General features: G+C 45.2%; 1 protein-coding gene across 2 annotated transcripts in view; it reads left to right on the plus strand.

The window, feature by feature from the left end:
* The window catches only part of Glu (structural maintenance of chromosomes 4-like protein gluon), a 55,315-nt gene that overhangs the window by 12,087 nt on the left and 18,581 nt on the right, over positions 1-24,647 (plus strand). For both annotated transcript variants that reach the window (XM_077685651.1, XM_077685652.1), the window contains 10 exons: positions 3,168-3,318; positions 4,602-4,715; positions 5,513-5,620; positions 7,267-7,388; positions 10,125-10,365; positions 12,503-12,664; positions 14,749-14,789; positions 17,398-17,585; positions 22,526-22,752; positions 24,287-24,413. In XM_077685651.1, coding sequence (XP_077541777.1) covers positions 3,168-3,318; positions 4,602-4,715; positions 5,513-5,620; positions 7,267-7,388; positions 10,125-10,365; positions 12,503-12,664; positions 14,749-14,789; positions 17,398-17,585; positions 22,526-22,752; positions 24,287-24,413 — 1,481 coding nt within the window. The remainder of the gene's footprint in view (positions 1-3,167; positions 3,319-4,601; positions 4,716-5,512; positions 5,621-7,266; positions 7,389-10,124; positions 10,366-12,502; positions 12,665-14,748; positions 14,790-17,397; positions 17,586-22,525; positions 22,753-24,286; positions 24,414-24,647) is intronic.

Below are 24,647 nucleotides of genomic sequence, written 5' to 3' on the forward strand. Positions count from 1 at the left end.
AATTGTTTGACATTATGACACAGTCAGCATTAGTTAGTCGGGGGGCACGGGAAAAGCAAGGCCGAGGTTGCAGGGGGGCAGGGGGGGGGGGGGGGGGTAGATGTGATCGGTGTAAGAACCGCCCCCGAAATTTTCTAACCGCTGCATCTCCCCACTTTCAGTCTTTTTAATATGTACACGCCAAATAATGTTAATGTGTAAAAGCGAAAATAAAAATGACAAGGATGAAGAGGGACTGAGACAATGTTTTGGACAGGCTATCTTCCTTTTAGTGTTTTTTATTTACCGGTAACATAGACCCTTCCCCCCTCTCTCCCCCCCCCCCCCCCCCTCCTCCCCAAATATTTCTGGCTAGGCAACTCTCGTGAGGTCCCCCATCACTTTTGCAAGCCCGGAAGGGGTCCTCGGCACGTTCATGGCTGAGAACCACTGGTTTATGCAAACGCTGTAAGATTCGTAATTGTCAGGTCATCAATTTACAATGTTTTTGTAAATCTAACTGCTTACAATCTTGTGCCAGCAAAAAGGAATTCTGTACTTTTGTGGTTTTATTGCACTGTTCAGTTCATAAGCTTTCGAATGCAGCAAAAATGATGTAAATCGAACCGGTACATCCCAAGATATTGTACCCGACAGCTGACCATGCGGGAAAAAAATTGGTTCCGAGAAAACGGCACGAAGTTGGCAAACACAGGCAAAAATGGTCATTTAGGCGACTTCAAAGGGTGACAGCTTTGTGAATACTTATGACACAGCTATGATATTTTGCAGGTGCATTCTTTGGGACCTGTAGACTGCAAATAAAATAATACAGATTTTTTTTTTTTTTTTTTTAAGGCTAGTTTTCCCCCCTTTAAACGTGATAGTCTTTCGTGGGCTACTCGAACGCGAGAATTTTGGTCTATCTGTATGTACATCTGTTTGATTCCCGGTCGCGGCTGCCACTTTTCTGATGGAGGTGAAAAGCAAAAATGCCAGTGTTCCAGATTTCAGTGCACTTTAAAGAACCCCAGTATGGTCAATGCTAATGTGGAGCCGACCACTATGGCACATCTCATCGCCTGTGTAGCTGTAGCGCCGGGGCGTTAAACCATGTAATCAATCAATGTACGTCTGTTTGTCCCTCGATTCAGTCGCCCGGCCAAAAGTTAGAGGAATACTAAGACAAGTTTATAAAGGAAAAATGTTTCCAAACCTATAATATGGAAACAATACAATTCATACTTGTCAACATTGTTCAGCAAAAAAGAAACGTTAGGTACGTTTGAGGAAAAACAGCAATGCCCAACTGGTACTGGCAGTGTTCTTTCGATTGAAAGTAAATGTGTGCTGAATGTTAACGATAGCAAATTAAAAAATGCGCGTTGAAAACAATGTTTTCACCCAAAAATACAAAAAGCTCTCGTGACATACATATTGTGGTGGCACTTCAAGAAGTACAACAGTAGCAAAACGTTAAAGTAGATGGCGCGAAAGCAGTGGAACACGAAAAAATTGAATTGACTTGAGCAGACCTCCACAATGTTTATTGTATGGGGGAGTGGTACAGAGGGGAAGAGGAGTGGCGTTTACGTGGCAGGGGTGGGAGTGGACTATTGTCTTTCGACAACATTTGCAGTAAAGTGAACAGATATGCAGCCAAGTATTTCTTCTTATTCTGCTTGCTTCTTCGTGCCACGCTTTCTTTCACTTTGCGGACTCTCCTCCTCCTCCCCCTCCCCTTTGAAACGATTTTTAAATTAAACAAAGTCGGATGGTGATGTTTTACGTCCAAGTCACACATCGTCTTAATGCTTCACATGGGCCAGTGGGTCGGAAACTTTTGACCACTGCTGCCCCCTCTGAGTGCAGTGTTACGATTCACTGTGCGCCGAAAAAATATTGACTCCCCTGTTTTGTGTACTGCTTAGGTCCGAAGTGTAGCCTAATTATTGGTGCGTGAAGCAACGAAATTTTTTTGGCAGACATGAATGTGTGCAGTCTTAATCAAGATGGGCTGTTTAACGCTACCATTCTATGTCAGTGTTTTTTTACACTATTTTTTTTTTTTTTGAATGACTGAGTGCTGTCTGTTAAGAATGGGTGTGAACAGAGCTGTTGCATGCTGAACTTAAGGATGTGACATTTTACTAAATAGCAAAAAGCAGAGGTCAGGGGTCAGGTTCAGCGTTATTGTTTTGCACACTCCTTGCATGGACAAGTTCGAAGAACACTGAGTCACAAAACAAAATGCGGTTAAAGCTCCTTTTATGAAGCCTGACTTTACAAATTTCCCAAATTAACAAACAAATTCAAATCGTCTCTGCAGTTGCTCGTGGGCTCAATGCCTTCTCAATTTTATGAAGTTCACCTTGTGCTTCAGAGTTCAAACACGCAGGCTCAATTTCGGCCAAACAAAAGCACCCGCACGTCAAGATTTTGGTGCATGTTCTTTTGATCTTTCTTTGCCCCTTTTTTTTTTTTTTTTTTTTTTTTTTTTTTTTTTTTTTTTTTTTTTTGCACACTTATCTTTCTTGACTTCGTATTTGATGCGCACCATGCTGAAGGCATCATGCCGTTTGGGGGCATGCAGCACCGTAAACAAACAAATAAAAATGAAACAAAGATTCTCTGGAACCTATCCTAGTCCGTAGCCTTCCATTATGGTGCATGCACTATGATGTAGCTTCAGCACACTAACCCCCTGTGTTGTTAAATTGTATGTTTTATTTTAGTGATTTTTTTATTTAACGAAATTATCAATGGCTCCAGGCAACTTAGCCCAAATCATGGAGAAAGAATATATCTAGGAGGCGAAATCGCCCATTGCGGTAAGACGAGCGACCAGATAATGTCACAATGAAAGCGAACTTGGACTACAAAGCTTTGTAGCTGTGACGGTGAAGGAGAGAGTAGTGGCATCTGATAGGCAAAATGATAGCAGCCATTTATTCCAGGGCTGCGCAGTGAAATGCCAATCGCGGCGGCTGCGCAGTTTCTTCTGCCACGACACATGCCGCTAGCCTAACCTAGGCCAAGTGCTTGTGACGTTATCTGGTCCCCCTAGGAAGCGCCGTTTCCTCTCCCGTCTTGTACTTCTTATTCCGGGGCCCAAATCGACGTTCGACTGTAGTTGGAAGCATCACAGTGTGGCAGTGCTCTGAACCCTGGCCCGTGCTCTGTTGCAGGGAGTGCGAAAAGAAGGAGAAAGAGGTGGAGGCCAAGAAGCAGGAGTATGCCGAGCTAGAGCGCCGAGACCTGCAGATCCGGGAGAACATCAAGCACACCAAGCAGAAGGGCAAGGATCTGGAGAAGAGTATGGACACTGCCAAGCAAAAGGTCTCCCCCGCATCCTGTCGCCTTCCCCATGCCTGCCTCTTTTGCCCCTTTTCCTCCTCCTTATCTGGGACCTTCAGGATGGAGGTTTTTATAGTAACACTACACAATAGAGGGGATACCAGCACTAGTGTCCAGGCGAGCTGCACTTCAGCAAGCGTGTTGTCATGTGCTGGGTTTGGAACGTTTCTCTTTTCCTTGGCACGGCTCACAAGCCGGCTGAAAAGTTGTCTGCGGCTGCAGAAAAGCACAATATTATTGCAAAAGAATATTTAAAGTTGTTATATCAGCAGAAAAGTGGAGCCTTGAAAGATTTATTTGTCAGTGCATTCTTAGAAGCTTCATGCAAGACAAATAAGAAACAAGATGTTGCCCTTTGGTTGGTTTTGGTTTCAGGAGCGAAATTAAGCCATGTGGCTAGCCAAGCCAAGTGGTAAAGGAATGTTGCAAGCTGCTATGGTGGCACCAACGACACCTAGTGATTGCAGAGACAGATTTTCCTCTAGTATATGTTGGCATGAAACTCTACGGTTCAAGGGTTGGCAATCGCCCGAGCTGTGGGGTTGCTAAGAGCTCTTTAACACTGGGAACAAAGCACGTCTAGAGGTACAATGGCCTTGTTCAGTGGGTACCGGTCCACTGTGTGCCTCTAAAGATAGGTGTTTATGGAAACGTGTATTTCTTTAGTTTGTATTTTTTTTTATTGCAGTGTGCAGTTTTATTTTACGTTTGATGCTAGTCTTGTGTGAAAATACAAAATAAGCTTGATGCATGAATGCATGCAATTGCAGTTCTAGCAATCCCCGCTTGAAAACACAAAACGCTGCTCTATTTTGTACATTGCACGCCTTTCAACTGGCAAGCATTCTTCGTCTTCGGAGGCACAGGGCAGTTAGTAATGTGCGGAGGTTAACTTTGCTGAAATATTACCCCCTATTCCATTGTCCAAGCAATCACAGTTAAACATGGATAAGTCTCTGCTTAGAAACCATGCCCACATTGCTTAAAGCAGTCTTTCCGCAACGCGGCATCCTCGTTGTGGGTTCTGTTCCTCTTCAGTTTTCGAAGCATGGAACTGAGGTAGTGATTTGGACATGTTCGTTAGACGTACTGAATTTGAAATCACCGCAGCCTACACAAAGATGGATGGCAGACAGTGGTTTCAGTATAAATCTGAGATTCTTGCGCATTGGCGTCGTTGCCTCTTTTTGCATACAACTTGTGACAAACTCACTGGTAAAAACGTTTTGGTTTTGTTTTGACAAAAGCGCTGTGCTTGTGTGCAGGTGGATGAGTGTCAGAAGCTGCCAGCAAAGCATCAGAAGGACATTGAAAAGCTCCAGACCAAGAAGGAAAAGCTGGAAAAGGAGAAGGTGGTTGCAGAGGAGAAGCTTGCCGAGGTAAATCTGTGCATATAGTCCTCGTGGAGAGGAGGATTGCAAACCTTGCTTTTACCGAAATGTGCTGCACTCTGTGATGTTGAGCTGCTTGTTGTAACAATCTTTCTTCGCAAGTTTGCGCCTTTTTTTTTTTTTTTTTTTTTTCTTTCTTTCTTGCCAGGTCATTTAATAATTGTACAAATCGGAGTACTTTATTATGTGAGTCTCAAGGAAATAAGTACAAGATATTTTGACTGGTAAATAATGATGTGTGCTGTACCATAAAGTTACCAGATGGAGACCAGCAAAACGGGTATAATGGAGCCAACAAGTCGATTTCATCCTACCGGAAATGTGTGTGGCTTCGTGTACAAAAGCCTGCAATTGTCCGCAGGTTACGACAAGGCCTGTGAAAAATTGTGGCCATTATTCATTTGTCACTATTAGCACGAGGTTGCGGGTTCAATTCCCTGCCGCGGCGGCCGCTTTCTGATGGAGGCGAAAAGCAAAAACTTCCGTGTGTTCGAGATTTCGGCGCACGTTAAAGATCCCCAGGTGGTCAAAATTAATCCGGAGCCCTCCACTGCGGCGCACCTCATCGCCTGCGCTGTGTCGGCGCGTTAAAACCCTACAATCAATCAGTCAAATCATTTGGTACTATTGTTTGTACCTTGTGAATGGGAACATCACTAGTTATAGGCGGATGTTCAGTGCTGGGAAGTGATTAACGAGCAAAATATAGCTGCTCATTTGGCCGTGTTGTGTTGCAAATATTGCAAATATTGCCACCTTGCAAATATTGTTATCCTTGTTTGCAGGTCATGGAGTCGCTCAAGACACAGACTGTGGCGCTTCAAGAACAGAAGGAGGTCCACGAACAAGAGTTGCTTGGACTCCAGAAAGGAGTCAGTGAAAAGAAGTCTCGGGTAAGTGTTATGCTGCTCTGTCCGGGCACTTTTATCCAGCGCGTGCAAATCTGCCAAACATTTAGGGCTGTGCTCGATTGCGGGGAAGTCGCTTAAAGATCTTGCTAAAAGGGGCAGCTTGATTTCCTACTAGGGAGTGTGCTTTTAGCCCTGCATTTAATAATTGCATGGTATGAAAGCTAGTGCAGAAGATGTGCTGCTTTGGTGCGACGTGTTGTGCGCACCTGGACATGTACAACAATTGCAGCGTCTAAAGTAGTGGAAGGAATGACGAGGAGAGGAAATGACAACTCAAGGGCCAGATTATTTACCAACAATTATGGACGAACCTCGCTGTTAGCAGCAAATGTAATAATAGTGTAAATGTAGTGGGGCTGGGGGCTTATTAAAGGATGAGAAAGAACACGACAGACCGAGTGGGGCTCGTAGTAGTGCTGTCGACTCCTGTTAATACAAAGTCCACGAGGACCACAAGAAACTTCCAATTTGACAAAAAACACACAAGAACGCAATTTGTATGAGTCCGCAACACGTCTCCCTTCATTTTATCCAGATTCTTGGCTGTCGTCGCCAATTTGAGCGTAGTTAAGATAATTGATAGTTTAGACTTATCGCTAAAATCAAATCCTGAAGCACCCACCACACAGACTGCTCACAAGGTGTTTTGTGCAGCAAAGAAGATCGAGGATCTGAAAAGAGAGGGATGCATATGCTGGCGCAAGTCTCCACTGAACTGCTGCTTTGATGTGATGGCACCGACATAGTGCAGAGCACGGCGGTGTTTTGGCGCTTAAGATTGTTAATTTTATCGAAAAATGGCAGTCACCTAGATGCTGTTTATTCGAAATAACATCCAATTAACTTATATAATGGGTTTTAGCTTAGAATTATTGAGCAGTTTCATCCATTGAATTGCATGTAAAATTGCCGGGCCCGGAACATCACATCCCCAGGGAGTCAAAAATAATCTGGAGCCCTCCACTACGGCGCACCTCATTGCCTGTCTAGCGACGGCGCGATAAACATCATAATCAATCAATCAAACCAGAACATCACTTCCAATTAACCGAAAATTTCAGTCAAGTGACTTCGAATTATCAAAAGCCTGGAAATGTATGAAAAGAATTCACAAAATGTTGTCGTTTACAACACCAAAAGTTATTGGCACTTAGTAGCTCCAGCAGCACTTTAAATCTGATGGCGATTGAGAAGGCATTGGAGATGGTACAGGAGTTATGAAAGATTGAATACTTGATTATACAATCAAGTATGCAATACAGTGCTAAAGATCTGGAAAAAAATATTCGATTTAGGTGGAGTTTTGAAGCAAGAAACTCAAGCGCACCTGATGGCATTGTAGTAGTCACAGACAAAAATTAACGCTTCTGTCAAGCCAGAGAACACATGGCAGGTTTATTTGTGCAATTACGCTGCGAGGCAGCAGAACTCGTTTCGTGTTGCCATTGCCTTCCTTCATGTGGACGCTGCATTGTTGTTGTGTGAAAATACAGAAGCATTTGTACTTCATTGTTTGTGTTATCACATGTTTCCAGTTTTGTAAGGCCTGATCAGTTTTGACTCTGTGTGTAGGCGTAAAACACGAAACTAATCTTACGTGGCTCTACATATTCCTTGCCTCCTTTTAGTACGAACTCGCCAAGTCGGAGCTGGATATTTGCAACAGCACGTACGAGCGGGAAACGTCAAGGTTGCGGGAGATTGAAACAAACCTCGAAAAAGTGACCACCTCGCTGAACGAGAAGTCCAGGTGAGAGGCTGCTTGTTGTGCAAGTTCATAACGGGTGAGGCTATAGTTCATTGTGTGTGCACATCATGGAACGAGAGGGCTTGGAGAGGGTAACACTGCGCTGGTAAAAATGAGCACCTGGAAATCTGCACAGAGCATGTTTTCTGTCATACTAACGGACGGATGGTGCTATCATATAGATGCAGGGGTGAGACAGCTGCGCATTTTGCGCAGTTTTGATACAAATTTGTTTTCCTGCGCCAGGCTGCTCCAAAACAGTCTGAGAGCCAAGGATTTTAACGCTCCAGTCAGTTTCCATGGGGAAAAATGGTTACTGACGGCATAGTTTTCAAGCACCCCCCAAAGGTGATGCTGTTTGTAAAGGTTCAATTGATTGATAATTCAATACAAAACCCGCATAAAATTGTCCTCGAGATAGTTTTTTCGAAAGTCACAATGTCGGGTTGCACATAACATATTCTGTGAGCTTTTAAAGTTGTCTCATCAGAAAACAGTGCTAAGTCCGGTAGAAAAAATACTTATGTGTACTGAGGCGACAAAGTACTTGTGCAAGTTGATGAAAAAACAGCAATTTTCGGAGTGCCGTATTTGCGGAACGACATCACTGGACGCCGCCATCTTGGTGTGCTGAATATTATTGGAAAAAATGGCCGCCGTGCGAAGCAATCGCTCATGGTTCAGGCAGAGAGCTCTTCGCCGATTTCTACCATGGGTTTGGTTGGGGAGGTGGCTGGGTTTACATTTAGTTTGATCTGTTGCAAGAAGTTGCGCGATTCGATAGACGGGGTTTCATAAAAACAACATGGTGCCCGCGAATTCGCCGTGTCTCGGCCTTGGGTGGGAGGCGCGGTGCGTGCTTGAAGTGAAATTTCGGATTCATTGCGGTGTTAAAAACGCCAAGTTATTGCTACCTTTGACAGCGAGCTTGCGAGCGGCGGGAATGGTACGATCTACACTGCAGAAGTGGCGGCGCAGGTGACATCGCCGCAAAATGTTCTAGCAGTGTCTGATAGCGGGACGGGCTATTATTGCACGCTATTAATAATAGTTCACCTATCTGAAGTGAAATTTCATGCCAAGAGGGAGGTGGCTAAAGACACCAACATTACTCAAATTACGATCGTAGTGAACGTGCACCTCGGGGATTTAAATGAAAGGCTGGTGGGGTGTGACGACTGTCATCTCGCTTCGCGCAACTTTTGCCGTGGCTCTACACGTGTGCGTAAAGCCCAGTCTGGGATTACAAAAACAATACTTTCGGCATTCACAGAATAAAAATGCCTTACAATTGCCTAGTTTTTCAATTCGACATTCTCGATTGATTGATTTGATTGTGGGGTTTTAACGCGCCGACGCAACGCAGGCGATGAGTCGCGCCGTAGTGGAGGGCTCCAGATTAATTTTGACCACCTGGGGATCTTTATCGGGCGCCGAAATCTTGTACACACGGCCGTTTTTGCTTTTCGCCTCCATCAGAAAAGCGGCCGCCGCGGCCGGGAATCGAACCCGCGACCTCGTGCTCAGCAGCGCAACGCCTTAGCCACTAAGCCACCGCGGCGGGTAATTCGACATTCTCAACGGCGTTCCACGCTATCTATGCATAGAGCCTTTAAATTTAAAAATGGTTTCAAAAGGTAGTGCAGTTCGTACCTTGTGATACTCTGCTAGAAAACAACTTTATTGAAAGGCTGTTTAAATGTTATGTACGTTCAGAACCGATTAAGAAGTGCAATTTTCCCCCCTGAGTTGCCAAAAATTATATTTTTTAGGCTCCTAAGGTGACATAATAAATGTCGTTATTCTGCTCCAAATCAAGGTTCTTCTGCTCCAAAATCAAGATTTCGCTGCTCCAAAAACTGCTCCCAAATCTGAGTCAGCTGTCTCACCCCTGTAGATGGTATTCATTGAAAAGTTTAGCTGTCAATGTCTTCCCTTGACAACACTGGAAATGGCCACGGACATGGCCGAAACGCCATAGACATGGCATGGCTTGTGCCGCTGCGCCCGCACGCTGCAGGAAAAAAAAACACCGGCATGCGTCGTCTGCTCCGTTTCAACCCAATTCTCAATGGTGGTCTCAACAGAGATGTTATTAATGGCACTAACATTGGAGTCGGGGCATTACTTTGCATTTGGTGGGGTAGAGTTTGGCATGTCCAACATACATCATGTGCTTAGCATGGACAAGTACCGCCATCCAGCAGAGCCCGACGTAACCAGTGACGGCGCACTCGCATAGTTGCCTGCATGCGTGCCTCACCAGTGAATACAACCTATAACAGTGGGGGTGTACCTACAGGGAAAACAAGCTATTCTCGGGGAGTTCTGCGAGTATGGGAAAACCGGGGAAATGTCGGAAGCTTTTTCTATTTTCTGGTTTCTTGGGCAGGGCGAGTAAATGCAGCGTAGGTCGGTCATCAAGTTTGTTATAGGCGTGCTCGACTGTACTGTTCAACTCTGATCTGACTCCCGGTTTAGTTAGAACTGAGGTACATATGCAACGTATTGGCAGCTGCAGCAGCTGCTCCGAAGGTCACTTTCTCGGGCGTGCCAACAGTGCAATCACTGAGTATTATTCCTTCTGCGATCATTCTCTTTTTGGGAAACACCAGTGCTGAGTTTGTCAGTGGACAGTTCCTCAGTGGAGGCGTTCAGTGTTCTGTGCAGCGCACCCTTTTGGTTGCTTTAAAAGCCTTAATCACCATCTTGATCCTCGTCCTTTATTGCTCTCCCCAGTGCATTGACAAAGCTGGAGAAGCTGGTTCCGGAGAGGCAGGCCCAGTTGCAGCAGCAGGAGGCCGAGCTAGCGCGCGTGACCAAGGAACAGGAGGAGGCCCAGGCGCAGCTGAGACTCGACCGGCGCCGCGTCGAGGAGATGCGGTCTAGCGCCCAGGCCAACCGGTCACGGTCACATGTCCTCAACTCGCTCCTGCAGGCCAAGCGGTCGGGCGAGCTGCCCGGAATCATCGGACGATTGGTGAGTCGAGTCGCAGTGGAGGAGGGGCGTGTTATCAGAGTTGTGGGGGGGTTCTCAATTTTGGGCTGTAAAGAGACTGGCTTGGGCCAAACCCGTAAGCACCCACATGTGTGGCGGTTTTGTAAATCCATCTGGACTCTCTCGCCACACTTCACCTGGGGTTGGTACTCTTGGTTGGGGGAAGCATGGGAGAGGACAATACAGCAGTAACTGCTTAGTACCCGAGGCGAAGCCTGAGCAAGTTTGATTTCATCCAAGGCCATGCCAGAAACTGTTTTTGATGGGGGCAACACTTACAGGGGTGAGACAGCTGCGCATATTGCGCAGTTTTGATACAAATTTGTTTTCTTGCACCAAACTGCTCCAAAACAGTCTGAGATCCAAGGATTTTAACGCTCCAGTCAGTTTCAGTGGGGAAAAATTTCTACTTACGGCATAATTGTCCAGCACCCCCAAGGTGATGCTGTTTGAAAAGGTTAAATTGATTGATCATTCAATAAAAAAACCCGTATAAAATTGTCCCTGAGATAGTTTTTCGAAAGTCACAATGTGGAGTTGCAGAAGTTATACTCTGTGAGTTTTTAAAGTTTTCCCATTGAAAACCATTGCAAAGTGCCGTGGAAAAAATGCGTATGTGTACTGAAGCGACAAACAACTTGTGCAATTAAGTTGACGAGAAAACGGCAATTTTCGGAGCACCATATCTTCGGAAAGACATCACTGGGCGCCGCCATCTTGGTGTGGTGAAGATTGGAAAATCAAAACATGGCTGCTGGGCGAAGCAGTTGCTCGGGGTTCAGGCCGAGTGCTCTTCACCGATTTTTACCGTGGGTTTGGTTATGGGGACGGCTGGGTTTACATTTAGTCGTTTGATCTGTTGCGGGAAGTTGCGCGACTCGAAAGACGGGAGTTCATCAAAAACAACGTGGTGCCCGAGAATTCACCATGTTTTGGCCTTGAGTGTCAGGCGCGGTGCGTGTTTGAAGTGAAATTTTGGACTCATTGCGGTGTTATAAAAGGCTGAGCTATGACTGAATTTTGCAGCGAGCTTGCCAGCGGCGGGAATGGGATGATCGACACTGCATGAATTGGCGGTGCAGGCTACATCACCGCAAAATGTTCAAGCAGTGTCCAATAGCGCGACGGGCTATTATTGCACGCTAGTAATAATGGTTCATTTATATGAAGTGAAATTTAATGCCGAGGGGGAGGAGGCTAAACATACGAACATTACTCAAATTACGATCATAGTGAGCGTGCACCTTGGGGATTAAAATGGGAGGGCTGGTGGGGTGCGACGACTGTCACATCGTTTTGCACAACTTTTTCCGTGGCTCTACACTTGTTTATTTATTTATTTATTTATTTATTTAAAAATACCTTACAGGCCCTCATTGCAGGGCATTGTGTAAGGGGGGTAACAAAGGGTGGGTGTTGCGACAGAATTGTACGGTAACATCAAACTTCGAATCAACAAAAAGCGGAACAACAAATAACACGTTATATGTCAGTAAAGAGAAAAAGGCGAGAACGTACAAAAAAAGCGCGTAAAGCCCAGTCGGGGATTACAAAAATGATAATTTCAGTATTCATGTTATAATAAAAATGCTTTGTAATTGCGTAGTTTTTCAATTCAGTATTCTCAACGGCGCTCCACTTTATGCATAGAGCCTAAGAATTTAAAAATTATTTGTAAAAAGGAAGCGCAGTTTTCGTACCTTGTGATAGTCTGGTAGAAAAAAATTTATTGAAAGGTTGGTTCGGTTTTGAATGTACATTCAAAACCGATTAAAAAGTGCACTTTTTTCCCGTGAGTTGCCAAAAATTTGACTTTTTAGGCTTCTAGGGTGACATAATAAATGCCGTTCTTCTGCTCCAAAATCAAGATTTTGCTGCTCCAAAAACTGCTCCCAAATCTAATTCAGCTGTCTCACCCCTGCACTTGTTTAAGAATTTAAGTGCGTGCGAATGGTTCTTTATGTGCTAGAAGCCCTCCCCTGTGGTGTTCTCTGTTGACTGAGCACCCTTCTTTGTGTGAAAACGTTAAAAAAAATGCATAAAGGTGTCAAAAATGGAGGGTACGGTGTACTATTTGAAATGCCACAGTAACCATCTCCGCCCCTTTTTTCCCCTGTAGGGTGACTTGGGAGGCATAGATGCGAAGTACGACGTGGCGATTTCGACAGCCTGTGGGCAGCTGGACTACGTCGTCACGGACACAGTGCTGACAGCCCAGTGCAGTGTGGAGTACCTCAAGAAGCACGACATCGGCTTGGGCAAATTCCTTGCGCTGGAAAAGGTCATTGCAACTCCTAAATTGCAAGGGAGGGAGGGAGGAAGGAGCTATAAAAGTAGTGTTACGAATTGCGAGAGTGGATCACTGGCGGACTTTGTTGATTACCTAGAAGTTGTATAGAACTTCCCTACAACGCATCTGGCGAACTTTAGTGGCAAGGGGCCTGTGCGACTGCTGCTAAGGGCTGTCTTGTTGTCGGCTTGAGAGGTTGAGACGCAGCTCTTAAAGGGGCAATGAAGAGCAAATGCAGGTTTCGTTCATTAAAAACAGTGCTATGTCTCGATAACAGTGATACCAATTTTAATTGCAAGTTTCAAACAAATAATTGAGATTTTAACCAAAACAGTTGGAGAAGTGGTGATGACACCCCAGCCACTGGAGATGATTCCGTGATGTCACAGAAGCTTGTTTGTGTGATTGCGTTGGGCATCTAGTTATCTAGTTCCATTTGGTTTTATCTGTTGGATGAAAAGTGCAGTTAACACACTGATAACAGGGTTTTTAGTGCTTCCCTTGTTACTGTATTACCCGATTCTAACGCGCACTTTTTTTTTTTCCCCCGAAAAAATAGGCCGAAAAATTGCATGCGCGTTAGAATCGGATACGAAACCGAAACTGCCGAAACAGCGGAAATTTCGTCCCACCCATCACCATCACCATCTCAAGATGGCGCCAAAGCTTTAGCAACGATTTTTCGGACTCTGGAAGCCTAGGCGCCTGGGCTTTTCTATCGGTGTTCACACAAATTGTCAAATCGTTCCACTTGCGTCCTTGATAAGAGCAGTGACAGTAGCGGCAACGAAGGTGCGCCGCTTCCACGAGCGGCTTACGAGCGGCTCCCTTGCGTTCAAAACAAGCGGTCGGCTGAAGCGTTGCGCCTCTGGAGAAGCTCGCGGGACGGGCATGCGAGGTGTGGGCCACGATCCCTTCGACAATGGTTGAACGTTCGTTCAGGAGTGTGGCATCGCGAATGCGCTTGACCAAGGACGAGGTGTTGTAGTCGGCAGAAAGCAACAAGGAGTAAGATGAGTGAGATTACTTCGGGGAATAAATCGCTGTTTCGCTCGCATTTGTTTCTTTGGTCACAAAGTTCCGTGCACGTTACAATCGGAGGTGCAAGTTTTTTCAGTTTTTTTGCCTGTAAAATCGGGTGTGCGTTAGAATCGGGGGCGCGTTAGAATTTTACCTGCCCATATTATGTCACTGTAGCATGAAAGTTCGAAATTTTTCACCATTTTTTTGTTTTTTCTTGTTAAAAAAAAACATTTCGTGGCTGGAATAGAACCGCGTTGAGTTGCCTAATGCTGGTTCTTTCAAATTGAAACAATGTTATATTTTGTCTTCAACATCCCCCCCTTAAGAAATTGGCGAGGAAATGGAAGACGTTCGTTGTTTGTGGTTTTGTCAGCACCGAAAGCGTCTCTTGTCGAAAAACAAACTTTGATGAAGGCATAAATGGCCAATGTTATGCGGAAGCGAAAACTTCATTTGCCTGCTGTGAAGCAAAAATGGGTAACAAACACACAGCAACAAGAAGTCTTTTTTGCTTTTGAAGTTGTGAGAATGGGATAAGCAGACTAATCTAATGCAGTATAGGCCACTTATAGCAAACCCGGTTCTAACGAAATAGCGGCTATAATGAGCAAATCTTCATTTCCTGTTACCATTTGTACACATAGATTTTGTGTTCAGATATAGCGAAAAGCAGATATAACGAACTGATTTCAGTTTTCCGATGTGTTTGTTATAAGCCGGTTCGACTGTGTTGACTTTGGCATTTCACCAGGGAGAACAACAATGACTTGCTTGCTGATGTGAGGTGGAAATGGTTCTTTCGTGTCACTGAGGGAGCTGTTGAGGGTTCATGAGATTAAAAGGGTTAAAAAGAGATGGTACTGGTGTTGCCTTTTGTGAAATCATGCTGCAATTTTCCAGCCTTGTAGCATCCTGCTTTTTTATTTGAAGGTGCATAAGATGGTACAACAGCTTTGAAGAGCGAACTAGTGCTGCTCTTTGTGTAACTTGCATGTTTTGCTGTATGTGTCCCACTTCGCATAGCTGAAGCACTTTTCTTTTATGAATTGCAGATGGATCGCTGGATACCCATCATGCAAAAGAAAATTTCCGTGTAAGTTGGCGGTGGATGTTGAAAGATTTCAATGTGCATAAAACTGCCACTCATGCCTTATTGAAATCGGCCTTTTGCGTTTAATATGAATGCAATTCATTGTTCTATCAAGGGAATGGTGCAGTGATGTTGCTAAACGCAATTGTAGTGTATCAGATTTTTTTTTTTTTTGTATCAGCAACCAATTGAACATTCTAAGAAATTAGACATATTGGCAGTGTATGTGGAAAGGTTTCAATCTGCCTTGAAAAGGTGTACAAAGCACTCTTGTGTTTACGGAGTCCTTCCACTTTTCCGTAGCCATGCCTAGCGCCTACTATGCTCTTGCGCAAAGTCTTTTGATCACCAGTGTCTAAATGGTTATAAAGGGCTTTACCTCGAGTCTGACCAATGGCGTCTTGCAGGAAATTGTGCGTTGCAGCAAGCAAGCAAATATTCCTGAAAACATTAGCAACTAAGCAGAGTTGATGGATACTGGCTGCACTTAATTAACTCTTTTGGGACCGCCCGAAAAAGTGAGGTCTCGCTACAAATTTTTTATTACATAAAGCAAAGGCACCATCTTACCTTAGCATATACCAAAATGCAGCTAATTATATGTTCTTTGACATACAATACCAAGTTTTACTTAAACACTGACGATAGAATTATGAAAAAATCTTAAAGTAAGAACTTTGTAAAAAAACTACAGAAAAAGATATAAAAAAGCGTAAATATAAAAATATTAAAAAAGAATAAAATTATTTCAGGATATACAAAATCTAACACAATGCTTTGTTTCTGCATCGCGAAAGTTTGATGCGGCTAGGTGTAACTGGTTTTTTGTTTTGTGCGTGATTTCTTTGGCACTAGGGCCATGGCTACGTCGTCGCCCAGGTACACGCCGGGCTTTCGTCTCGGCGAAAACTTGATCCCTTTCTGAGATGGTGGCAGGAGATCACCACCATAGGTAGTTAACACCCTAGCGAACAAATATAAACCAGCCAGAAGATATTTCAAGTGCACATACCTACTCCAGAGACAATTGAAACCGAAACCAACACCCACCTTTGAGCGCGATTTGATGTTCCAGGCTGATCGACACCTGAATCCTCACTCGAGCTGAAATCCGATCTCTAAAGCCGCATTCCGACTTTTCACTGCCACTCTCATCGTTAAAATCCACAGTAGAAGGCGAAGATATGCGAGACGAGACGAGGCGGATTTCTTATCGCGCTCGCGCGAGTATGACACCATGTTTGTTTATATTTGAAACCACTGCCCGTCAGAATAAAATATCTGATGCGTTGCCGCCTGGCGATAAAAAAAGAAACTTCACAAAAGAGAAAACTATAGTTTTCAAACTATCTCCTAGATGTCGCTAGGTGTTCCATCGAGCGAAAATTTGTATTCTGCAGGCTCGTGAAACCATCGATCATATGTGATCGATGGCCTATGGAGCGGTCCCGAAAGAGTTAAGAAGGGAAAACACAAGGAATAGAGCAAGGGCAATTTCAGGTTGCTCTAAATCCTGTTTTTAAACAAGTGTAAATGAATTGCGGGAGTTGGCTAAATTTTTGATATTATACTTCAGCCCTCATGAATCAATCGGTCGGTAAAAAAAAAAAAAAAACGAAGACTACCTCAAATGTCAAGCTGTCGCGCTTACACAAATTCTTCAGGAATTACAATCGCTAATTCTGTAGCAAGTTGCGATTCAGCGCAGAGATGAAGAACAACCGGTGGACTACCCTCGTTCCAGAAGTGTTAAAGGTTTACGGAGAACTCCGAGCTCAGTGGCTAAGGCGTTGCGCTGCTGAGCTTTGAGGTCGCGGGTTCGATTCCTGGACGCGGCGGCCGCTTTTTCGATGGAGGCGAAAAGCAAAAACGCCCGTGTGTACGAGATTTCGGCGCACGTTAAAGATCCCCAGGTGGTCAAAATTAATCCGAGCCCTCCATTACGGCGCGCCTCATCCCCTGCGCTGCGTCAGCGCGTTAAACCCAACAATCAATCTATACGGAGAACTCCGTGGAAGGATGAGATAGGAACTTTAAGAGGGGGAATGGATTCGAAGGGCATGTGATAGGGTTAGCAGGGAGTCTATTATAGAAAGGTCTTTGTCTTCGTCCAATGCGGAGTTCTTCAATATACACCAGTTGCGAAACTTTGCTCTGGAATCCAGTCTGTGCGAGCAGCCCTGCTTCATTCAAGCTGAGGAGCAAGTGTCTTGGCGCGACAGCTAGGGGACAAAACTGAAGTTTGTTAAACATTTATTTAATAACACAATTTAACAAAACAGAGCTTTCTTTTCAAACTAGGAAACACTGAATTAGGTAATGTTTGCTTATGTTTCCACGGTTATTTTTACTTTGCAACTTGTGACATGAGCCGCAAGCATTGAGCATTACTTGAACTTTCTGCCTACAGATGGCAGGCCAGTCAACTAGCTTCATGCTTGTCCCTGTTTGCCCTCAGCACAGGCGGCGAACCGCGGACCGGTTTTTGATACATGGGGCCCATGCGGAGTTTCGCAAGTGGTGGTACTGGGTAACTCTACTCCGATGGACGTCTACAGCCAATGATTGTGTTGTGATGACTATGATTGTGGTGTGCTGCTCCGCTCTGCAGGCCTGAAAATGTGCCCCGGCTGTTCGACCTGGTGCAAGTGAAGGACAAGAGCATCCTGCCGGCCTTCTACTTTGCCCTGCAAGACACCCTGGTGGCGGATGACCTTGACCAGGCCACCCGCATCGGCCTCCAGGGGAGCCGCCGCTACAGGGTGGTCACCCTCAAGGGCGAGCTGGTCGACATGTCCGGTGAGCTGGGGGAGGGGGAACCGGTCGCTGTGAGGGTCTCCTATGGAGGGGAGGGCACCGTGCTGTAATGAAAGAAGTGGGGTGGGACATTTCTTGTGAAAAACCAGCCCTCAGCTGAAGTGTGTCTTAACTATTTCGCGACCGTGCGTTCACGGGTGAACGATGATTTTCAAACCTCCCTCAAAAACTAAAAACGGCACTATTCGGACAACTGATGCCATCTGGCATGTTCATTGGGGACCCCTTTTTGAGTTTCGTTGCCGTTTGTTTACATTTCGCGTGGGTAGACCGCATTGCGAGTGAAATTTGAACCCAAGGTAGTGGCGACTTGGGCGAAAATGGCATCCTGTTTCACTGCGCGCTCTGCAAAGACGGACAGCAGTTGTAGGAACTTTGGCCACTTTTGCTGGTGTTTTTTTTTTCTTTTCCGACAGCAGTGATGGCTCCAGCAACGATGTGGATTTTCGAGATTTTAGTTCTGATAAAGACTTTCCCATTCCACAGCCTCATAGTCTGGCTGGTGCTGCCAGGGAAGGTTTGTTTTTGCCTTCGTGCTGTATTTATAACCAAAACATGCCTAATATCTGACGACTGCGGTATTACTTTCATGTGTTGGGCCTGGACAACGTGCAGCGGAGATGTTTTGCCAAATGCACCGCGCCGTATCGCATTTTCGGCTTCAAGATAGCCTGGCGCTTGTGTAAAATTAGTGCTGCAGAGTGACGCGCACTGCTTTTCAAGAGCACTTCTCTCCCCTTTTTTTTCCCTCCCCCTGTGATAAGGATTTTGTGTGAAAACACAAATAAGCATGCTTGGATGCATATTTTAGAGAGGCCGACTGACTCTCAAGTGGCTTCGCGGAGTGGCACAGCCGTCAGGGCCGTTAGGTTGGTGGGCCTGCAAAAATCCAGAACTTGGTGTACAGTGTTGATGTATACAGTAGAATCTCGATGATACGAATCTCGCGGGACCGCGAAAAATATTCGTATCATCCGAAATTCGTATGAACCAACACAGACCAAAAAATTGAGCACTGAAAAAAGTTTTCGTTTATTTCTTTTCTTACTTTCGCGTGAACAAATCTATGATTTTTTCTGCTTTTTTTAAACCCCCACGTCACAAAGCAGTCCTTTCTGGAGCGCGTAACGCTTCGCCTAGCTTCGCGCTTGTCTCCTCACTCCTGGTGTCCAAGGTCGCTACACGCCGCAACAGTCAAGCGTGAACCGCATAGTGAACCGCGTTAACCGCACGCCTCGGCTTTGCACGCGCTATATTTTCACGGCCGCATTGACAATTTCGCGCCCGCGGTATCTCCTACCTCGGTCAGAAAAAGACGCTGACGACTTGCGAAACGATCGAGACAGCCCGCTGGCTCCGCCCGAGATGTTTAGGCTTAGCACTCCAGCAGATATTTTATGGGCGCTTTCACTAGCGGCGCGGATGGTGTTTTATAGTACCGTTTTCGCCAACGTTATCAGCTCCTTTACTGCACAAGAAACTTCGTGTCTGCCTTGAGCAGCATTTTAAAGAGCGGCTAGAAGCAGTCGCTCAAGCGGCCGTGCCACTTCGCGGCCGAAGCCGCCGCCATGTTGCCGCCGCCGGCCGCGGCGCGCGCAGCGTGCGAGAGGTTTTGCGGCGTGCATGGGGCGTGCGGGGCGCGTTTTCGCGAGCAGAAAACAACAGCCCGGCTGTTTCTGGAGAAAGAAGAGTGACAAATGGGGAGAGAGAGAGAGCCGTCACTTGCTTGTTCGGCACTCGGGCGCCTCGCCGGCTCGTTCGTATCATCCGCCGGGCCGCACAGGTCCGTTCGTAACAGCCGAAATTTTTCCCATTGCAAACAATGCAATTTTGCCGGGACTTTTCAGAAATTCGTATCATCCCGAAATTCGTATCACCCAGAATCGTATCATCGAGATTCTACTGTATATTGAATCATAGCTTAGGAACGTAGAAACATTTTGTATATCTTAGAATTCCTGAATAATTTTTATGCTCAGTAAAATTGCCTTTTAGTGTTTTGTGTATACTTTTTGGTGCTTTTTTTTCTTTTTCATTGACCAATAAACACTGAATAATTACACCTTTCATAAAATCTATAAGGTACAATTTTATGCATAGCAATGGTAAATGTGTCCAGTAGCTCAAGAGAAAAAAAAAAATTTTCTGGAAGCGCTTAAAATCGGCCGTCTTCCCGCGGTTGCAAAAAAGTTAAACGAACAAATGCCTCGCAGTTGGTCGGTTTTGTGTTCGGGCAATGTAAAAAAAAAAAAAGATCTTGTGTCTAATCAGATCTCAACTTTGCTTACCAAAGCAGAGTTCGGAAAACTCAGTGCCATCGTGGTTAGCCTCACTCCCCAACTCATGTCTCCGGCAGTTTCCTATTATATTGCGCTCTCAATATAGTGCTGCCACATCACTCGCTTGTAGTTGCGGTGTGCTAGCAGTTGTGTTCCAGAAGGCCTTAAGCCTTAGAGCCTTCGTTAAAGGAGCCATGAAGACAAAATACAAGTTTGTTTTAGTCAAAAGATTTTGTGTTTTATAGTGCCCCCAGTGCTTGACCGGATACAAACGATGCTTTGTTCACCGAGAAATTAATCAATTTAGGTTAAAATTTTGATTTTCCCGCTAAATCGAGCGTTTTCGTGGTCCGCAATGACATCACAGGAACCGACCGCTGTGCAGCCGATTTTGAAGCCTTGTTTGCCGTTGTGAACCTAGATGGTGCCGCCATACCGTTGCAAACCGTTTTCTGCCGTTGGTTTGTTTTTGGCCATATTTAAACCTGGCTTGTTTTTGTTCTGGGAGAGAATAATCGTTTCGTGAAACATAGTGGTCGTTCGACAAATATGGTCACGTAAGACATCGTCGCTTGCGTCAATCGACCCGTGTCATCTGAGACAACCCCAAAGCCCCGCAGTGCTGTGCAGCTAAACCAAGCATAGTGAGCGCAGTATCAACAGCAGTACGCACCAGTACTTCTATGTTTACGTGTGCTTTCGTAACTTCCACTGTTTGTCCCACCATTCTTACTGATATAAAAAGAATGTGCGCTAAATTTATGCGCAAATAGCTTGTTCGGTAAGCTGATAAGCTCTGCCTAATTTGCGTTTGCTTTTGCCAGCCTCCGCATATCGTAGAGCTCGCTGGTAATACATCATAGGTTCTGTTGCGGGAAATGATCTAGGGGGTCGCGTGGCCATTCCCTTTTTTCCTAATTATATTGCTTATTCGAGCGAAGTTTACGTTGAAAGGGGTGTCAGTTTGATCCTAACGAGGCAATCTTTTGAATGAACCAAACTTGTGTTTTGGCTTCATGGCTCCTTTAAAGCCGAAGGACAGTAGAATCCAATTGTCTGGTGACACCTTCGCAGGTGGAATCGGGAGTTGGGAAGCTTTAAAGTTTTCTTGGACTGTTCTGAACTGCCTCTGCAAAGCCTGAATGGTATTAGTGCGTCCATTAAAAAAAAAAGCTGCAAAAATTAAAACAAGCAAATGTAAAGTAATTGTTCAAACAGCCAGAAAATCGCTGCATTTTACACTGTATTTTACAGGCACAATGAGTAAGTGGGCAATTGATTTTTTTTTTTTTTTTTTTTTTAATACTTCGGAATGAAGACAATCCACTGCTTACTTTGTAGTTTTGTGATAAAGTTTGCCCCCCACTATCAACCGTTCTCCTTAATGCCTAATTTTGCGTAGTTGAACCTATTCGAACATATGATAGCCGTACCTATTCTGTCTGCAAACGAAACTCCTGATGAACAGAACATATTTTCCTGTCCCTTGAGGTTCTGTTTAATGAGTCTACTGTATAGTTAAGTGTGGCTAATCTCTAATAATTTGTATGCAGCACTAGCTTTCCAGGTTTTACGACCCAGGCATTGCGTTTTGCACACATTCTGTGCTTATTTGGTGTGTTGTCACAGCTAAGCTTCGGCTTTCCTGTAGAGTAATTGCCATAAATCTTTGTATTACGTGAAGAAGCCACATTTATGTAGACACATTGCAGTAAAGTCAGCTTTACGTCTCCCTGTCAACCCTTACCAAGATTACTGGGCCTAGAACTAAACCAGAGTCCTCTTTCCCTGTGGTCTAGGCAGCATTAAGTGCAATGCATAGAGATCGCACTTAATGCATGGCGTCGCCTGCTCCATCTCACCTAGTTTGTTTCTCATCGCGGCGATAATTTAAAACAGGTTAAGCCCGAAAAATTACGAAAACGACTCGTGACGCATTCAAAGTACTCGCAGTAGCGCATTTTTTGCGCCGTGCAGAGTAGGCTGCGGTGTAGGCACAGGGGCAACTTCTGTTGTCGTTCTCAAGTTGTACCCACGTATAGTAGGTGCTAGTGTCACTAGATAAGGTTACAGAGTATTGGCACTCTTGTTTCCTATTGTTCCATGCCGCCGCCATGATCATTAGTCAGTTCGCATCACGTGACATTTGTTTACATTGTGAATGTTCATGGGCACCGCCATTTTGTTGTTTATGCATTTTTGGTCACCAACTGTGATAGTCCTACCTTGCCCTGCCTGCTCTGTGGCTGCGCGCGATGACGTCGTTCTGAATGCGAATAAAAAATACCGCGCTTTCGCAGCATTTCAGCTGCAGAAGAGTGTCCGAAGATGCCGTTCTGTTGCGTCTTCGGCAGTGTTGTTTACAAATAACCTCGTCAAACTTAGCAGTGAAGCCGCAGAAGCGGCAATCTGGAAACACTGATAAACACCAAAATGGCCACCGTTGCTCACTAGCGTGCCTTAGTGACGGTACTCTGTATCTTATCTAGTGACACTAGTAGGTGCCTTAGAGCCAGTTATCGAAGCAACAAGGAACCAGTAGGTACCTTGGAGCTGCTCATCGAAGAGGCCAGGCACTAGTTAGGTACCTTGGAGCCACTCGTCGAAGAAGGCCAGCTCAGAGATGCATCATGTCTCATGCAGGCACGATGAGCGGCGGCGGCCGTGCCATGCGGGGCAAGATGGGCCAAGCGGTGGTGGAGGACAACGCAGCCCAGGTGGAGCAGCTGACGGCACAGCTGTCGACCCTGGAGAACAAGGTGAAGGACTTGCACGAGCGGCGCACCATCCTCGAGGACAAGGTCAACGCGCTGCGCAAGGACTGCACCGCCTCCAAGCACGCCCTGCAGAAGTTCCAGGTGGAAGTCAAGGTGCGCTGCTGCCCCCCACTCCCCTCCTCTCCTTTCCCCGAGCGAAAATTTCATTTTCAGGCTGCTTTTCAGGTAAAGACAAAAAGTGAAAATGCCCCCGTGTGACGAGACTTGGGCACACATTACAGGGGCCATGAAGACAAAATACATGTTTGTTTTATTCAGATTATTTGGTTTTATAGTAAACTCAACACTTATATGGGGGCAAATGATTTAACAAACAAAGAAAAATGATCTGGCCTAAACAAGTCAAGCCAAAATTTCAATTCTCCCACTGCATCGTACGTTTCGTGATGTCAGCAATGACTCATCCAAGGCAGGTACCGAAGCCTACAGGTAATATGTTGACCGGGGCTGCTGCCATCCCACAGGCACCTGTTTTGTTATCGTGTTTATCATCCGCTTTTTCCTAGATGGCGCTGCAATACTGCTGAAGGACCGCTGTCTGCATTTCTGCTTCTGACTGGACTTGTATGCCTGCCATATTTTTGTTACGGTTGATAGCAGTTGTTTCATAAAGCATCAGGTATGACTCAACAAATAAGGCCGCTTATGTCACTTGGCCAAAGTCGTGTCAGACATGCCGAACACACCCAACGGCTCTGTGAGGCATTGTCAGCTGGCAAAGTGCCACACGAACTGCTATGATTGCGTGTTCGTTCGTAACTTTTGTTTTTCCCCACCGCTCTTACTGCTATAAAAAGAATACGCGCTAAGCTCAAGCGCAATGAGCTGCCCATAATGCTGTATTTACCCGCATAATGAACCCACTCACGTAAGGAACCCCCCCTCCCCACTTTTCTTCTTGAGAATTCACTTTCTTGTCACCTCGCATAAAAAATGCTGCAGGAATGGAAAAGCTACTGTTCAATGTGTTTATCTCAGCATGGTTGATGATGCCATGAACGATCGCAGTGACTTGATATCATGCCACAGTACAGGCAGAAAAGGGCAAAAAAAACATTATAACAAAAAAAAAATAAACGCAACAGTAGCCAGGGACGCGAGCGCAAATGCTGGGGCTCACAATTTAAAAATGGCGCACTTGCGGAATGCCACCTGCTGAACACAGAGAACAGTCCTTCTTGCGTATAGCTCCATGAAAGCACTCTGGCTTGCAAACAAAGCACCAAGCGTACTCCGCACTCCTTCCCTGCTCTGTGCTGTTCCGCGACTTTGCCATTACGCTCCATGGTTTTGTTGTTAGCTTCCATAGTGCTCCCAATTGCAAGAAAATGAAAGGCATGAGGTCAGCATCTTTGGAGGGCTCTTTCGTGGTATTGTTGTTATTTCATAAACTTACTAAGAATACGAGGGTATATTGCAGAAAATATTTTCGCTACCTCACAGTGCTTTGTGGACTATTGTGTAATTTGATTTTATCTGGCTCTAGTAGGTCATAAGAAAAATCTAAGCGCAACGAAAATTTACTATCCTTAATAATGACAGAGATTGCATCTGTTAGTGTGAAAGGTTATTTAATACATTTGGGACACTGTTTTATTCATTCATTCACTTTTTCTTCTCTTTTTAGGGCTTGAAGCAGCAACACACCTCGCTCACCTCCCAACTGAGTGAACAGAAGGAGAAGGTTGCTAAGGCTGTTCCCGACAAGAAGAAATGTGCCCAGTTGGAAAAGAACGTGGCTACGTTCAAGAAGGGTTCGTTGTCTTGAACTTTCCAAGGGTGTCCAATTTCATTTTCTTGCATCACAGTCGCTGAACGGCTCTTGAAACGTCAAGCTGTTCAGCTGTGGGGGATACCAGTATATCGCACCCTGATATTTCCAATGTACTTGCTTGCCCAAGTTATTATCTAGTGTGCCACAATGTCTGACGTCTGTTGGTGGGTAGCTAATACATTGAGTTGTTCTGGATTGGCAAAACAAGCACTGT

The sequence above is a fragment of the Haemaphysalis longicornis genome, unplaced genomic scaffold (genome assembly GCF_048455015.1).
Source record: "Haemaphysalis longicornis isolate Haplotype H1 unplaced genomic scaffold, Haemaphysalis longicornis Haplotype H1 scaffold_9, whole genome shotgun sequence".
NCBI classification, from domain to species: domain Eukaryota; kingdom Metazoa; phylum Arthropoda; class Arachnida; order Ixodida; family Ixodidae; genus Haemaphysalis; species Haemaphysalis longicornis.